Genomic DNA, 17,962 nt, shown 5'->3' with positions numbered 1-17,962 from the left:
CTAAGGTTTGACACTCACTAACAGAAAGAGAAGAGCACAAGGGCATCCGGCAACTTGCCTTGCGTATGTATTTCATATACAGAAACATTGTTAAAATGGACTCTGATACGAAATACAGTGCTGCTATCTGTGCTGTTCTGATGGCAACTGAAATTCACATAGAGGCAGTGCTGAAACTGCTGTAATCTGACCTGAGTATGTTTTCATAGTCTTGGTTTCTTTAACTCATCTTTCCAAGAATCTGGTTTAGGTGAGAAAATGCAAGAATGGGCGTCATCATCATCATCATCTGCTTGGTTGTTCTTAACTTGCAGCAAAGCGTTTAAGGACTTTATCAAAGAGTAGACATAAGTGAAAGCCTTTGCACAGGCTTGAAACATGCTGATCTGGAAATAACTGGGTATAGTGCTGTCTTGCCTCTATTTGTAAGTAGGACAATATTAGCTTAGTCCAGATGCTGTCACATAGGTGCCATGTTGCTTTCCACACTCCAAGGACTCTATTTACTACATAAACTTTGGAAAAGGTGGGTGACAGTTCTTTGCTTTGTTCTTGTGCTTTCTGTGAAAGTGCAAAGAGTTGTGTTCTTTACGAGATCACTAGTTGTATTTTCAAAACTCTTACAGACTTTCAAGTACAAAATAGCATTGTTAATTGGCAGCAGCATCTGCTGGAAGAGAGGTGTTCCACTTTGCATGTCACTTCTATGTCCTCCTGGTCAGTTATTCTAAGCAGAGGGAAATGCTGAGAGTGGTTGAAGTAGAAAACACAGTGGATCTTGCTGAAGAGTAAAACTTTGGGGGGAACGAGGTAGAGTAAATAGTTGTGGAGTTGGCTTTTACACCTGATCCTGTGATCCCTTAGTCCCATGAATAGATGCTTCTTGACTTGCTTCCTAGACAGACATTTGAGGTTCGGGTCTTTTGTTTTGTATCAAAGGAAAAACTCTTATTAAATAATGTCCCTGTCTGTTTTTGATGCTCTGGCTGGCTATTTTCTCCTCATTTGTTTTAAGGGGTGTTTGATAGAAGAGAGCTTCTTGGCAGCTTTCCGATCTTAATAGCTTCTGAGAAAATGCATTGATTGGCCCTTTTGTTTTCAAAGATTGCTGTAATTTTCAGTCATTATCTGTAAGGAAATCAGCATAATTTATTAAACCAGCATCATGGATTAAGAATTAAAGACCTGATTCTTTATCACTTGAGTTTGTGTTATGTTGATGTTACCCATGAGGAATTTTAGAAAGACAAAGAGCAAGTGGAAGAAGTTCCTATGAACTCTTAAAAAGCGAGTTTTCTAAACCTCTTTCATAAGCTCAGAATTGATTTTGAAAATAAATTTTTAATTTTTGTCACTTGTACTGAGAATAAACTGCATTTCTTGGAGTTTGGGTCATGATAATAGTCCAAAAAGTATCATATTAAAAAGATCTTCTGAGAATGAGCTTATGCCTGAGAAATAGAACCTTAGCTAGCAGTCTGTATACAATGTTTGGGTTGCAAATTTGTAGGGAAAACAGCTTGCATTTAAGCAGAAGAGAAGATTAATCTCTGTAATGTCCCTACTTTTCAGAAAAGCAAAGTTTAAGCTAATTTCTTGTTCCTTTTACGAACAAGTTAGGTTAGGTGCATTTCAGTGGTACTTGTTAAGTGGATTTAGTTTGCCTTTAAAACGTGTTAGAAGCTTTACAGAATTGAAATTTGATGACTGAGGTATGAAAGCAAGGAATAAATTACTTTCAAACGTTTCATCATGACTTCATAAAACTGTAAGACAGTTATTATGTTTTTGCAGGGTCATCTCATCTTTGTTTATTTTAATTCTGTGAAGTTGTGTTTTAAAGACCCAATATGAAGTAAATGATTCACATAAACATAACATTTTACCACAGTTTGACTACTATGACAGTGAAAAAAACCCGAATTGGTGGACTAATGTTCTGCTGGGCTCTTCCTTGTCACAAAGTTTGTCAATCAGCTGCTTACTACAGTAGATTTCTGTGATTATATCAAATAGTGAATTTTCAGGTCTCCACTGTAAATGTACAGTGGTTTAATCTTACTTTATGTATGGATTTTTTTTTGATCTGGTCCCTTACTGATCTCTGGGAATTACATTAGATTAGAGTGATTCTGTGGGATGGAAATTAAAACAGACAGCTAGAACAAAAACTTTTGATCAGTTTTAGCCAAGGATGGTAGGATAAACCCAGTCATCAGAGTTTCAGGCACTGCATGATCTTTTAAACCATCCAGTTGTAACGGGTTGCTTCCATTCTGACTGTTTGAAGAAGTGATCTAATCCTGCTACTTGGTGAAGTACAGTGGTCTGAATTAGGAAGTGAAATCTTATCTTTCACTGTAAGCGTTATTCAAAACTCGTTTTTTTCTGTCTTTTTTTTTTTTTTAAAGTGTTTGGCTCTGTCTTCAGGGTGTGCGATGGAGGGGCTGAGGCATGAATCACTGATTCCTACTAGACACCATTTCTCATTCTATTTATTCTTCAACAAAAACAATGCCTTTGGTCAAAACCGATGCTAATAAATTGTCTGCCACCCTCAGGAACGTCTCGTTAAGGGAATGGTTGGTTAAAGCTGGAAAAGCTTTTTGCAAGGGTCATGACTGTAGTTACTACAATGACAGAGGCCTGATCTGCCATTCTCAGCTACAGATAGTTTCTGCTTTGGTACTGAATAGTACAGCAGGATAAGAAATAAAGTCTGTGATACACAAAGGGCACATTTGGTCTGCTAATAATAGACTTGGGACTGCCATAAATTCTTTATATAAATTATACAACAATACAGATTCTCTTTCTTGAATTTTTCTTCATCTTCCTTGTGGCTAAATAACTTCCTATTGCTTTGCAGCAATTCTTGTGTGCGCGCTTTGCTGTGGTAAGCATAGTCAGCAAGGGCAGTAAAACAAATGTTTCAGGACACTGATCTAGACTCAGTGCCTCACATAATGGGGTCTCATACAATCTAAAAGGATAGGCATAAAGATTTTTTTCATCGGTTAATTCCCTGGGATGCTGACAGCTGCCGTTTTGTTATTGCCTGTGACTGGCACATTCAGAAACACTGTCTCAGGCCTTCCTCCCTGGGCAAACTCTCCTGTGCCTCGGAAGGAGAAACAGTGTAGGAATGGAACAGGATGGCAGCACCTCCTGCTTAACTGTATACCAAACATACTGGGTGGTGTTTTACCGAGAAATCATGTCTTGATATTTTTTCTCCTAAAAAGTGAGACTAGCAGTGGTGGTAGTGATGATGGTGGGAAGTCAATATGGTGTTTGGGAGGCCAGAGTACTTGACAGAGGACACTTCCTCTGAGTGCTCAGCTGCCAAGGTTGGGCTGGTCCTTTCCAAAATTATACAAACATTTCTTAAGTAACCTAAGGGTTGATTTTTTTTTTTCTGGAAACAATGCTGGGTCATGGGTTAGTATTGTTATTGATGTTTCCTTTCTGGGCTTATGGAGTATAACTGACAGAATTGCAGTGTCAAGGAATAATTGAACAAATTGTGTGTATTGTGCATAGCCAAGCTTTTATTCTTTTGCCAAAATCAACTGATATTTGAATGTGACAAGGGAACAAGCCCATAAAGCTAGAATTAAGCAGCTGCTGCTACTTCTTGGTTGGGGAGCGTGGCTGGCTGTAGAGGAAGGCACAACTTCTAATATAAAGCTCTAAAGCTTGTGCTTACTTTGGAGCTGCTCTTGAAGATAGCAGAGGCCACAGTATATGTTTTATAAAGTACAGACAATTCAAATAAAAATATAAGTTGGGTTTTTTTTCTCATATTTTAACAATAAAGACTTGATAGAGGAGTATCGTAGTCCATGGAATGGAGTCATACGCTCATGAGTTTTGTAAAATTAGGACCGATATGTGAAATTTGTTCCAAAGGCAAACGTAAATTGATTCAGAAATATGGTAGTCTCGTTCCATGCTTACTTTTGCAAATATTGTCATTGGGCCTTTTTCTGCAATAGAAGTAACTTTCATTTTACTGTATTTAGTGTATTTAAGTGTAAAACATAGTAAGTCATATATTAGTCTGTTTGTAGAAATAAATGCATTCTGTAACCACTGATACTGTTTGGTTTTGCAGGTTGTCTTCTGAATTTTGGATCTGAAGTTACACTCTTGCTTTCTCAGCAAATCATGGACATCGTTGCCTTTCTGAAGTCTCAATTCATTTGCCACCTTCTGATCTGCTACATATTTATAGTGTCAGGACTGATCATTAACTTCATTCAACTCTTTACACTTATACTTTGGCCAATCAACAAGCAACTGTTCAGGAGGATCAACTGCAGGCTGGCTTACTGCATTTCAAGCCGTAAGATTTCATTTTGGGTTTTTGAAATATTTTCGTATTTTGTCTTGAGGGAATTGGTAGAAAAGTTCTGAAACAGATTTCAAAGTAACCTATATAAAGGTCATTACCGCTTCCTACTGCACTTGCATTTGTGTGAAGAGGTGTAGGCTTTGTTGAAATGTCCCGTTCTGCTGAAATGTTTTGCTCTTTTATATTGGGATACTTGCCTGGCTCAAGGTGTTGAAGAAAGAATGTCTCTCATTTGGCTATCCATCACGTTCTATTAAGCCAAATGAGAAATATTGACCAAATAATAGCTGAACTTGCTGAGAGGCATTATCTGTAGACTTACAGTATTAACAAGTCACTTCCAATAATGCTTTCAATCTTGCATGGTTTTGTTTATGATCTTGGTTTAAGTGTTTGCTGTGTGAATACTGTTCAGAACTGGGAAATAACAGTAAAAAAAAAAAAAAAAAGAAAAATCTTTGATTCCATGTGCTTCTTTCTTAAGCCAGTTGTAAACTGTTGTTTCTTTGAATAGGTATTTCAGACCTTAAGCTGCATCTGTATGTATTCAGTATACACATATAGTTACAATGTAGAATACAGCAGGTAGCCTGTAAGCATTGAAAGAAGCAGAGGTTGTGATTATTTTTATTTTCTAGGGGACATGGGAGCATAAGCTCAGGATGTTACTTGTAGAAAGAGCACTGCTTTGTAACTGCTGAGAGACATGACAATTCACTGACACTTGACTAAACAGGTAATTCCAGTGGAATGAATGAAACCTGTATCCATTAATTTCTTCTTAATTAGAAGGAGGCTGGTACAATCTCCATCTGTCAACAGTGGATTATCAGAGCATGTGTAGTTTTCTTGATATTATCAGTTTGCTTATATATTTGTCTTTAAAGAGCTATGACTGCAGTTTCAGCACTGATTCGTTGCAGTGAAACTTCTGACTTCCACATAATTGCTCTCAACTTGCAGCAGAGAGTATTATCCACAGAAGCTGTTAAAAATATGGTAATGTCCCTGTGTTCAGTAACTGAAACCAGGACAGTGCTGTTAAGTGTGTTCACCTTCCAGAGGGATTTTGATGGGCCCTTCTGAACTCAAAAGTGCTTTCTGAAGATGAAAACTGTTGCAAAGTGCGTGCCTTTTGAGGCTCCCTAAAGATCATTCAAATGTGATGTCCCTGTCAATGAGTGAGTTATGGGTGGTTTCACACTGGGGAAAACAGCCCTCCAACACAAAGTTCAAGAATCGTGTTGCAGAAATGCAGCAAAATGGTTTCCTTCAGGTCACCTGTTCTGCTGCTAGGAACCTGAAAAGTGAAAGGATTGTTAGTATTCACAATGAACTGCTTGAGGGAGAAATCTGCCACGTGCCTCAAATTGGAGGCCACTGGGGATTATTTCTCTCTCATCATTGACTCTGATGCGTAATTATTCAAAGCATTTTTTTAAACATACTTTTGACTTAACAGTCAGAACTGCATCAGCATGTATAGGCCGAAATATGGGGGTACATTTTTGTTATTTCTGTAATAAAGAGAGGATGGCCCTGCTGAAAAAATTCATTTTTCTGTCCGTGTGTACATCCCTGGAGTAGTGAGTTTGCAGGTACTATATATTTTTATGTACAGATAGTGGCATGAGTATGGCCAGATTTTTACCTTTTGCCTGGTAGCATAGTATATGTTTGAAGCTATGGAATGTAGAAGATGCTGTAGAACTGTATACAGGTATATATAGGTATATTATTATTATTATTCATGCGATACCTTCTGCCTCATTCTTCCTTCTGGCTGCTTAGTGCAGAGATGTCAGCTACTCTAGAGTCTCCAGACTGAATCCTTTAGCTGCCCTCAATCTTGTCTCATCTATGCTGGAGGCTAGTCACTGTGTTAGAGCGAGTAATACTGCATGCCAGTCCTTGGTTGGGCAGATGGCTTTGTACTCAGGGTTGCTGATCTAGTCTTCAGTGTTGACGCCACTGGAAAAGGTTGTGTTGTGAGACTTATGCCCAGGCATGCTCAAAACAAAGTACCTCTAGGTTAAAGACAGTTATTTTAGCTTTACATCAGAGCAAGCTAGCATTTGATGTGACTCACCTTAATCTGAGTGATATCTGAAAGGAGGAAAATAATAGTTAATTAAAAAAAGTATTTGGAAGAACTGAAGAATGCAGTAGACCAGTTAATCAAAACAGATGTGTTTTCATAGTAGTGTATGTGTGAGATAATGCTTTCTGGGGGGCCGTTGGTGTGCTGACTAATAAATTACTTGGGTCTGTATCAGTCTGATGAAAGTAATGGAAACAGCCTACAGTTTAAGACAATGAAGCTTAGCCTTGGAGAATGTAAAGAGGCACGTGCTTTGCAATGGTTACAAGCATTATGTTGCTTTGATTGGCTGGTACAGCCTGAGTCACTAAGTCAACCAAAGAGCAAAATAGAGCAGGCATGGTTTAACTTAAGAATGGAATGAAGCTGCCTTTAGATTTTGCAAGTTCAGTCAGTTTCTGTTTTATGTCAAAGGTAGAGATAAAGGATTCCATAAAATCAGGGGAGAGCATTTAATCTTTGACACTATGCTCTTTGGGAAAGTTTGTTTTTTTGGTATTTCAAGTAGTGGCGGTGTTTTCTTCTACCCCTTTTCTTTTATATTGAGTTTGTGTGGTGAAGTTTTGGTAGCAGAGGAGGGACTACAGAGGTGGCTCCTGTGAGAAGCTGCTAGAACCTTCCTTGGGTCCAAGCCAGGCCCACCTCTGGCCAAGGCTCCTCTGGCTGCTCCTTCTGTACGGTGAGTATGGCAACAGCACTACAGCTTCTCACTTGTAACAACTGGCAACCCAGCAGGCTAAAGCTAGCGACAGTGGTAGCGCCTCTGGGATAACATATTTAAGAAGGGAAAAAACAACAACAACAACGACAACAACAAAACAAAACAGCTGGGGAACCTGTAGCAGGTCTGTGCTGGGCTGCTGTCTCTCACCTCGCGGTGGGGCAGCAGCTGCGGCAGCGTGGCTGGGGTGCCTCGCAGGCCCGTACACAGCCCCAGGCTGGGGAGTAGTTCCCTGAAGCCCAGTGTTGTTGGCCACAGGACTTCATTCCCTCTAGACTGAGACTTGAGGAGTGCTCTGAAGCTCCCTGCTCTTGGAGCACTAGCTGAGTGGAGCTCATCCAGCTGGCACTGCTGGGGTTTGTCGGGCCTGGTGTGATGGTGGGGAGAGAGGAGTGGAATGTGAGAGAAATAACTATGCAGACACCAATGTCATGGAATCATACAAAGGTTTGTGTTGGAAGGGACCTTAAAGATCATCTAATTTCAACCCTCCTGCCATGGGGAGGGACACCTATCACTAGATCAGGTTGCTCAAAGCCTTGTCCAACCTGGCCTTGAACACCTCCAGGGATGGGGCATCCACAACTTCTCTGGGCAACCTGTTCCAGTGTTTCACCACCCTCATTGTAAAAAATTTCTTCCTTATATCTAATTGAAATCTACCCTCTGAAGATTCAGTGAGGTCAGTGAAGAAGGAGGGGAGGAGGTATACCAGAGCAGAGATTCCCTTGCAGCCCATGGTGAGATAGCAGGCTGTCCCCCTGCAGCCCACAGAGATCCACATGCAGCTCGTGGAGGACCCCATGATGGAGCAGGTGACTGTGTCTGAGGAAGGCTGTGACTCCGTGGGAAGCCTGTGCTAGAGCAGTCTGTTCCTGAAGGATTGTAGCCTATGGGAGGGACCCACTCTGGAGCTGTTTGTGAAGAGCTGCAACCCATGGGAAGGACTCACATTGGAGAAGTTCGTGGGGGCCTGTCTCTCGTGGGAGGGACCCAGTGATGAAGCAGGGCAAGAATGTGAGGAGGAGGAGGAAGAAGCAGCAGAAACAATGTGTGATGAACTGACCACAACCTCCATTCCCCGTGCCCCTGCGCCACTGCGGGGACGAGGTAGAGAAATCGGAAGCAAAGCTGAGCCTGGGAAGAAGGAAGGGGGTGGGGAGAAGATGTTTTTAAGATTTAGTTTTATTTCTCTTTATCCTACTCTGATTTGACTTGTAAAAAATTAATGTTATTTTTCCCCAAGTCAAGTCTATTTTGCCTGTGACCATAATTGATGAGTGATCCCTCCCTTTCCTTGTCTCAACCTATGAGCCTTTTCTCCTCCCTGTCCCACTACGGGGGGAAGGAATGAGCGAGCAGCCACGTGGTGCTCAGTTGCCAGCTAGGCCTAAGCTGTGACATCTTCCTACCTCCTTTCCAGTATAAGAACATAATATTCTTACTTCTCCACGTGAAATGTCTGCTGTCATACTGCATAGGGGAAGCTAAACTGCTATCGTGAGTAACGACTTGTCCTCACTTCAGTAGTCCAGTTTGAGTTGGGGGTGCTTACCTATTCTTATGAATCAAGCCAGACTAGCTCAAGTAAAAGTATTCATAGAATCATTTAGGTTGGAAAAGATGTTTAAGATCATCGAGTCCAACCGTAAACCTAACACTGCCAAGTCCACCACTAAACCATGTCCTTGAGTGCCATGTCTATATGTCTTTAAATACCTCTAGGGATGGTGACTCAACCAGCCCGTTCCAGTGCTTGACAACTCTTTTGGTGAAGAAGTTTTTCCTAATATCCAATGTAAACCTCCCCTGGTGCAACTTGAGGCCATTTCCTCTTGTCTTACCACTTGCTACTTGAGAGAAGAGACTGACACACACCTTGCTACAGCCTCCTTTCAGGCATTTGTAGAGAGTGATAAGATCTCCCCTCAGCCTTCTTTTCTCCAGGCTGAACAACCTCAGTTCCCTCAGCCACTCTTCATAAGACTTGTGCTCTAGACCCTTCACCAGCTTCATACTATAAAATGGCTGTATGGACTAACTGTGGTTTGGTAGCCGAGGTCATGCAGCGGTGTGAGCTGCTCCTTCTGTATGGTGAGTATGGCAACAGCACTACAGCTTCTCACTTGTAACTACTGGCAACCCAGCAGGCTAAAGCTATAGACTTCAAACTTCTCATCACTGCAAGTTAGAGAAGAGGTAGAAACCTGGATTCCAGTTTGAATGTACAGTGAAAAGCAGTAACTAGAGCAACAACTTGCTTTTAATGGAACAGAGCAGGTGTAATGGCACATACCAAGTTACCTTCAATAATTGGTGCTGAGAAGTTGTTATCTTTCTTCAAACCAATTTTGAATCCTGGGTTGGTCAAATAGGGTGAGTTTAGTTTCTGTACTGACCTGCTTCATTATGTATTAGCATTAGGGAGAACTTTCTAATGACAGCGTTGCAGACAAAAAAATATTGGTTCTGATAAACTGCCAGTTTTTCTGCCATGGCTTTTTATGAAATTTGAATTGGGTAAATTTTCTTTAATTGCAGATTGAAAGCCTTGTTCAGCTTGAGTCTTCTGCTTCCCTAAGGCAAGTTAGTCATTCACCAGATTGCGGTTTGGTTTGCATTTATATCTCCAAGATACTTTTCATGTTTTACTATGAATAAACTCTTCCTGTTTGATCCCATTTGACAAATATCTGCAAGGCAATGGTTAGTTCTAGTCCTTCTTCCTCTGTATGTCTCAACCTTTACTGAAGAGTGTTAGTTGCAGAGAGTGGACATTCAACTTAAAAAGAACAGACTGTTGTCTGTGTTGGTCTTGAAATGAGCTAAAAGACTAGTAAGAGTTACACACTCTCTGTTTGTTTTAAGTTTAAAGAAACAACAAACCCAAAACAAAACAAAAACCAAGGCCTTTGGGCTTCTAACTTTTAGAAAATATTTTCTGTCTCCAAGTATATATTCACTGGCTGGTTCAACTGCCAGTTAATCTCCCTTTTGTAAAATGACAAGCCTGATAAACTCTCCCTAATACTCAACTCCACAGAGTGAACCTCTAATAAGGAAATTGAACACTGCAAACCTCAACAAGGTGGTAACAATAAACGTTTTTAAAATAAGTATGCTTGGAAGATGGTATTAGAAAAAAGGTTGGGCAAGCAATCAATCTTGGTTTTTTATTTTTAAATAATTTAGAGACATCTCATCCTCAGTCTCTTTTTCCAAAAGACTGAGAACCAAGATGTATGCCAAGGAAGGAAGCACTTGGTGTGAAATATCACGGTTTTCATGGATGACATTTGTGCCTGAATTGGAAGAGGTAGGAATACATCTTCCTCCTTCCCCTCCTCTGAGGACAGCAAACCACCACAAAGGGTACGCATGGCTTTTCTGCACTAGCTTGTAAAGTTGGCCAGGCACGTGGAGAGAACAGCTTGTCTTGGGTGTTAGTGCTGTGTGTGCACACGGCTGCATAGCTTGCTGGGGCAGCGCGAAAGTGGTTTGTACTTCCTGAACCAGTCTGTGCTTGGCAGACTGGTGCAGTGCTAGCCCAGGGTGAGGAGAGTGTGCTGGGCTCCTGCGCACTGTTTGGGACATAACTCTGCCATGTGCCAAGACTACAAGAATGGGACATACGCACACAGGACAAATGTGTCGTCTTTAGTGGTGGTGGGTGTATTTACTCAGGAAGGTATTTGCCTGTGAGTGGAGCTGTAGTTGGTAACTTGTCCTCTTCCTGCCGCTGTACTGGGGGAAAATTAGCTTCCCCTTGTGCTGAGAACCACCTTGTGCTCACAGGTTGAGTGGCAAACTGGCCTCCCGCTGATTCTCTGCACCAGTTGAACTTTGCATAAACAAAAGATCTACCAACAATGGCACAGTCCTGTGGCAGGTGCATAAAGGCTTTAAAAGCAATTGACTTAGCTTCTAATCTGCCTTCATAAATAAATTATAACAGTACTAATACCTATTCTTGTGCTATGAAAGGGTTGTTATTACACCTCTGGGTAAAGTTACACTACGTAGGCTTCGGTTTGTAAATCCCTCTGAGGGTAAGGCTCTGCTTTGCATGGAAAGAGGCACTCTGATGCCTGCTTATTGACTACAGCAAAAACAAGGTGGAAACTGACTCTTCTTATGACTGAGCTTTCTAGAAAGAAAACCAGAGGAAATCGAGAACTGCTTCAAGTTTATCATCTTGGCTGGCTGTTACGAGACAGTGAAGCTAATTCATTCCACGCACAACTGTAGGCTTTGCAATGTGAGAACTGGGCATCCAAATAAGGCTCTATGGTAGTATCAGGGCCATGTTAATCCCCAAGGTTATGTTGTTTCCCTGCAGGCAACCCACTGTCTGCTTGGAATTCAGAGGAGCCCTTGGCCGTTTTGCTTGTTGTTTGTACCAGGGTGGTTCAGAGACAGAGAGAATTCTCTCTTCTGATGCAGTTGACTAGGTGGGAAGGGGTGGGCAGCAGGAGGGCCCTGGAAAGGCAGAGCTTTCTTCCTCCACTTCCCTCTACTGCTGTTTTACACTGCAGAGGAAGCAGTCTGCTGTTGTTCAAAGTATGCCAGAGTGTCCTTAATATAATCCTGTAGTCTTTTATTTATAAAGCAAACTGAGTTATGCTTTTCAATGTAGATGTAGCAAAGAGCTTTCATAGGGCACCTGGGACTGCTTTCTTAGGCTGTTTACAACGTTGTTTTGAGTAATATGTGCAAAATGACTTTTTCTCAAGTACTACTTGTCCATATAAGCCTTTGTTACTGTGGTTGCACACACGACATCCATATGAAACCACTGGTAAAGACTATGAAAAGTTTACAGCAACATTGAGGGAAGATTGTAGGCCAGACTTGATAGTAATGCAAAGAGGAAACATTGATTTGAACCTTTGGAGAGCTATACCATCACCTTAGCCTTCTTGTTTTCTCTCAAGCCACACCATGGGGCTGTAGAAATGGGGAGTGTACTAAGGAAATGCCTCTGTTAGTTTTAATCTAGATAAACTCTGCTACTGAGAACAGGATAGTTATGGTAGCATGGAGATCTGAGTAGGCAGGTGCCCAAGTACCTATCCGGGCAATGGGGTGTTTGTTGCAGCCTGCATTGAGCTGCATGCTGCCGTGGCAGTTTTGTTCTCAGCACTCGTACTACCTTGAGTATCTCTAGACAAACCATTGTCATACCTCTTTTGTGCAATGTAGTCTTAGATTCTTTCCATGTTCCCTGCAGATCTGAAGTAGGGGTTTACATGTCAGATGGGGAGGGTTGTCCTGCTTGTAAGTTCCAATCGCTGGTGTTGATCATTGAGCTGTGTACAATAAGGCAGATGATTAGCTTTCTCTGCTACCTGCTGTTGTTAGAATGATGAGTATCATTGAATCTTTGGATTCTTTTGCTCTCAAAAATTAAATTCATAGGCGTATATTGTATATGACAGATTTTGTTAAAAATAAAACATGCTTGGAACAGAGAAGAGTATATATGTGTCATCATATGATAATGTTTAATTTTCCAACTTGCTTTGTCTTCTCTTGCTTGTAAGTAATGTAGTAACATAGTTAGCATGGCATCATAAAAAAGATCTAGTGAAAAACGAGCAAAGCAACAGGAGTGATCTCACCTTTTGTTGCTAGCAAGGACAATAGCATGTGAGAAAGTAGTATCTGATTTACTGAAGCCATCAAAGTAGGGGCAGCAGGAGGTATTCCTCTGGTTTAAAAGTAATATATGAGAAGTTATGAACTCTGTAGCGGTATATTGTTAGCTTCTACAGCTAGATTGCCTTTTAGTGTTTTAAAAAAAAAAATTCATTAATATGGGGAAAACTGTGCTCCAATTTTAAACAGTCTGCGTATCTAAATTTTACAACTTCAAGGTTTTGTTTTTGTTTGCCCAAAACATACTAGTAGTCAGCAGTCTTGCAAAGAGCTCTGTGGATTGTACCTCTCCTGAAAACATGCCTGTTGATAAACAAAATGTGTCAGTATTTGTTCGCAAAAAAAATGCTGAGAGATCATTAGATCAAATGTTTCAAGCTGTGAAGTACACTGCAGCCTGTATTGGTGTGTTTTCCAGGTCTTGCTTGCTTCATTCTGGAGTCTGAGTCTTCTTCTAGGGACAGGGTGACAGAAAGTAGACTTAGAGATGTATGCTATAATAGTGAAATATGAATCTCTTGACTCTTCAAGTGATAGGCTTTATAATGCCATTTATAAAATGAGCCAGCATCCGTTTTAGGGGTAGTGAGAAGATGACACCATTTTTGCTTGTGGATGTGATTCTGAAACGTGTTCTTTTTGTTGCTGGGTATTCTCTTCTCATATGATGGCATGTGCCCCAGTATCCTGCTGTTGGCTTGTTTGAATTATTGTCCTGCAAACTTGTGCATGCATGACCACATATGAGCATATACAGTTTCCTTCTGGTAGATCATATTTACTCTTGTAGTTGGTTTCCCTTCTGAAGCCTTCCAAAGGGTCCAGGTAGATCTCTGTGACCCTGAAATGAGTTTTGTCCTCAGAAACTGATAGTTTCCTTTGCTTTGACAATGTTGATGTTTTGTTAGAGTGGAAATCATCTACTCTAAAGTTTCATCTACTCTAATTCGTTAATGCCTTCCTCCAGCCTGTTTCCTTGTACCCTTTAATACCTGTTATGTACTTGTGGCAGTGCTGCTGTTATCTGTACAGTTCCTCACTGAGACCAAACCTTGAACTTCTCTGCTTTAATTTGGAAAGACCGAAGAAGCCAATCACTGCAACAAGTTCTCCATTACTTTACTGGTAGAGTAAGATAATGTGTTTTTTCTTTGCATCCATCACCGCTTGAACTCCTTGTTTTCCAGATTGTGTTAGCGGAATTATATTCATCACTCTGCAGTGCCTAGCGAGTGCCTCCCTATTTTCCCTACTACCATTAACTTGCTGTATCAAATGATAACATTTCAGTCCCTCTCATTTTATGCCATTTGCAGGTGGTGTTTTCCAGTTTTCATAGTGGTTCAGGTATTGACAGTGAGCTTCAGTGGATCTGCCAAGACCATATGCTGATTGCAGGCGTGCTGTGTGAGTGTAGTGCTGCTCTGTTTGTGAAGGTGTGATTGAATGACATCTATGCATGACCTTGGGCAGAGTTCCTCGTTCAACCGAAAAGGGATATGGTCTGTTATGACCAGCTCTTAGTTTAGGAGAAAGGGACTGCTTTCTGGGAAAATGGATGTGAAAAAAAAATCTTTTCATACTGATACTTGCTGTCCAAGACTGGTGAATAGCTAGAGAGGCACTTAGTCTGATCTTTAATGAAAAGAGCATCTTCATGATCACACGATCACTGATACTATTTTGCTGTTGCTGGAGCCTTTGTAGAGGTTGCTTGTCTTCATTTTCCTTTTTTTTTTTTTTTACCTCAGATTCCTGATCTGAAGAAGGGTGATGGTGATAGCCTGCAGACTGGAGAGAGGGATGACAGGGAAGCAATAGAAGGTGAACCACATTCTGTTTGGTGTCTGGCATCTCACATCACAAAGTTTCTGGTGCTTCTTGTTAAGTATTAGATCTGCCCAGCAAGCTTCCTAGCTTCCTGAACTGGGGTAAATATGGAGTGTTTGTATGAAAGTACTTCCATCTGACACAACATAACTCAGGAACATGATACCTAATGATCCAATCATAGCACAGAATGTGAAGACAGTAATGTTTATACAAGTTTGGTGCTACAGTTGTTTATTCATTAAGGGTGAATACCACAATCAGAGGATCAAATTCTTCTTGGGAGACATTGTGTATTTGTAGAAAACCCATTTTAGTTATAGGGCTGATTTTAGTTGCTAAAATGGTACTAAATCTGAAGGATAGCTGCTTGATCTTATGTAACCTTCCTACAAAGATGCAGATAGTAGTTCATTCATTACGGTCACCAGTTACAAGCAAATGTAAACTAGCAGAAATCCAACCCTGTCTGGGGAAGAACACCACCTCCATAGGCAGAACTACTGGGGAAATTTTGAGTTATTCTGTGTTTGGTCAAGGAATAGCTCTGCTGTTGTAACATCCAAGTGAGGTGCAGTGTGTCTTGTCTCATTGGTTAGCTACGTCTTCTACCCCCCTGCTCCCTTTTGAGCAATGTTCACCACTGAAACTGCATATCTAGGTGATTATGTCTCTCCCAAAAGCATGAAAGTCACATATTAGCAAGTTGTTGTGGAGTAGGTTTTTGGGCTTGTCCTCCAGTGATGATTTCAGCAGCTGGTCCAGTTAAAGTATCTGGTGTCTGACTAGCTTTTTGCAGGAGGATATCTAATCCAGCAAGAAGCAATGTTTCCTTTTAGCAGGTACTTGAGGTCTTTCAGTGCGATGCTTGAGATGAAAGAGGTTTTGAGTCCGTATGTTTGGTGCTCCTCTATGACTAGATGATTATTTCCTGTGACTTATTTGCAGCCTTCAGGTTAAGGCTTCTTACTTGAGGATTATGTTATTTTCTCACTTTGGAGACTGTTTGAAGGTAGCAGGGTCTTGCGAGCAATGTAATTATATGTTGCTAAATTTCCTTTACATCCGTCTTGGTGTAGTCTATGCTTAAACATGGTTCTTCCAACACTGTGTTCAAAAGTAGGAATTCTTTAATTCTGGAAATGTGCACAAAACAATTCTTTTGTCTGCTTTGTGTTGGAGAGGCAGTTACCCTTTTGCCAGACCCATTTTGATCCTTGCTGAAACAATGTTCGAAACAAAATAAGGAACCACAAAGGCATAGAGGTATAAGAGATTGCAGTGCAATTGCTTGTGAGTACATTGTTTTGCTCTTCTGATAGCCCATTTTTATTAGTATTTTACATCTGTGTGCTTTTTCTGTACTCACGCAAATTGCATTGGAGTGTCAATAACATTTCCTTTCTCTTATGGTGTTAAAGAAGTGGGAAGTACACTTCAGTCTGACTATTCTTCAGTTCACTTAGCTGTGTTTCTAAATTGAATCTCTAATATATTGCATCTCTGAGTGTGAGGTTTTCTTTTAAAGTTAAAAAACAGTGAGCTTCCTAGTACATGAGAGTTTTTCCATTGTACATAAATTTCTTACTGCTCATTAGTACTTAGGTAGCTCTGTTGAAATAAAAAATAATCTGGGAATCAATATGTATTCCTCCTTTATTTCCAGCTTGTATCATTGATTTGTTGCTGTAGAAAAGTCCTGTAATCATGATCACATTTTTAAATAGGGAAACCATAAAAGGGATAGGAAGGTTGTCTGCTCTCATCTATGAACAGTGCCTGTTGCAGGTGGGTACTTCTGTAGGACATCTTTCTTGAGACATGAAAAATAAATGTTAGTAGAAGAAATCCATGGAACCAACCTGTCTGTCTGGAAGAGCACTTTTACTGAATTCTGGTATTGCAATTGGAAGGTCATTTGTGATGCTCCCTTGGTGCCTCATGAGGTCTTAAACAAGGAGTCGTGTGCTGGCCTTCAGGGACAGTCCTGGTGAACGGAGGAGCAGGAGGAAATGCCTGCTTGATTGTTATCTGCACTGACTGATCCTGTTGCCACGAGGAACTGCTGGTTTGTTGAAACTTAGGAGTATTGCCAAATTCCTTGGGGACGAAGGATAAGAGGAGCCTTCAAACGTGAGACAAATATCTCTGACACGTGGCTGTTAAATAATTAATTTTCCCAAAGGGTTGGAAAAGAGCATTTCAAAACACTGACTACTGCAGATCTGTCTGTGTGTTAAACCTATTGTACTTGCGTGGCTGACTTTGTTCCACACGCTGCGTAACTTGGAGAGAAGAAGCTGTTTTGTAGGCAGATTGTGTAGGGATGAAAGATAAAACAAGGCTGTGAAATTAAATGCTTGAAATGTGTGGCTGTTTTTTTCTGAAAGAAGGATTGCTTTTAACTTTCAGCATGCAGGTTCTTTAGAAGGAACAGTGGCTAAAGAAATGAACAAAACTTGTTTCTGTATTCCTCCACCCCTCTAGCTCAGGACTGCACTAGAGATGACAACATCAATTGAAACCTTTTGTTTCAAGAATACACACGCTGACTTAAAAGTTCTTCTTCATCTGAAGAAAAATTGTGGTTTACATTTTGTAGGCGTTATGTTAGAAAGAGAGAATCTATTTGGTCAAAGTTGAAAGGTGCATTTCGAGAGGGAAGGCAATATGGGAATGGGAGCTGGGGGGAAGCTGGGAAGCGAGGTGGTGTGCCAACACACATGCAGGAACTGGAAGGGTCCTGTGCAAGGCTCGTGCCCAGATCAGAGCTGCTGGCTCAAATACTAGAGGCATGCCTTAATGTACGGGTTTTAACCACAAGTGCTCAGTGCCTGTCATAGCCCCTATGAGGATCCGAAATACTTTCAGGATACGTTGAAGGCTTGTGCATTTAAGATCTTGCATTAAATCTGATTCTGACCTTGGCTCTCAAAGCAATTAGAGCTTGGCTGTGTTACAGGAAGCTTGGTCGTATTAAACTGTCTGGGGTTTATCTTGTTTGGCATGTTTCATCTGAGAAAACATTGATGACACTCCATCAAAAGGGTGAAATGCTTTTTATCAATAAGGTGTTTGTTGTGTTCATTCTGTAAGAAAATGAAATGGATCGTGTTTGTGGAGCTGCGTCACAGCAAACACCAGAACTGTCGTTGTGTAGTGTCAGCCTTCGAACTTACAGCCATAATGTTTCAATAAAGCAACATATTTTTCACTTGTTACACTAAGCAGTTCATGGAGATACATGCAGGTTTTAATTCTATGACTAAGCAAGCATTGGGGTTAGATTGCCGAG

General features: G+C 40.9%; 1 protein-coding gene across 1 annotated transcript in view; it reads left to right on the top strand.

The window, feature by feature from the left end:
• Positions 1 to 4,170: 4,170 nt before the first annotated feature.
• Positions 4,171 to 17,962, top strand: part of AGPAT4 (1-acylglycerol-3-phosphate O-acyltransferase 4) — a 64,712-nt gene continuing 50,920 nt past the window's right edge. Inside the window, exon 1 of the mRNA XM_086626831.1 lies at positions 4,171 to 4,348. Coding sequence (XP_086482957.1) covers positions 4,171 to 4,348 — 178 coding nt within the window. The remainder of the gene's footprint in view (positions 4,349 to 17,962) is intronic.

This window comes from Tauraco erythrolophus, chromosome 2, assembly GCF_009769465.1.
Source record: "Tauraco erythrolophus isolate bTauEry1 chromosome 2, bTauEry1.pri, whole genome shotgun sequence".
NCBI lineage: Eukaryota > Metazoa > Chordata > Aves > Musophagiformes > Musophagidae > Tauraco > Tauraco erythrolophus.
This window is presented reverse-complemented; position numbering and strand designations above follow the sequence as displayed.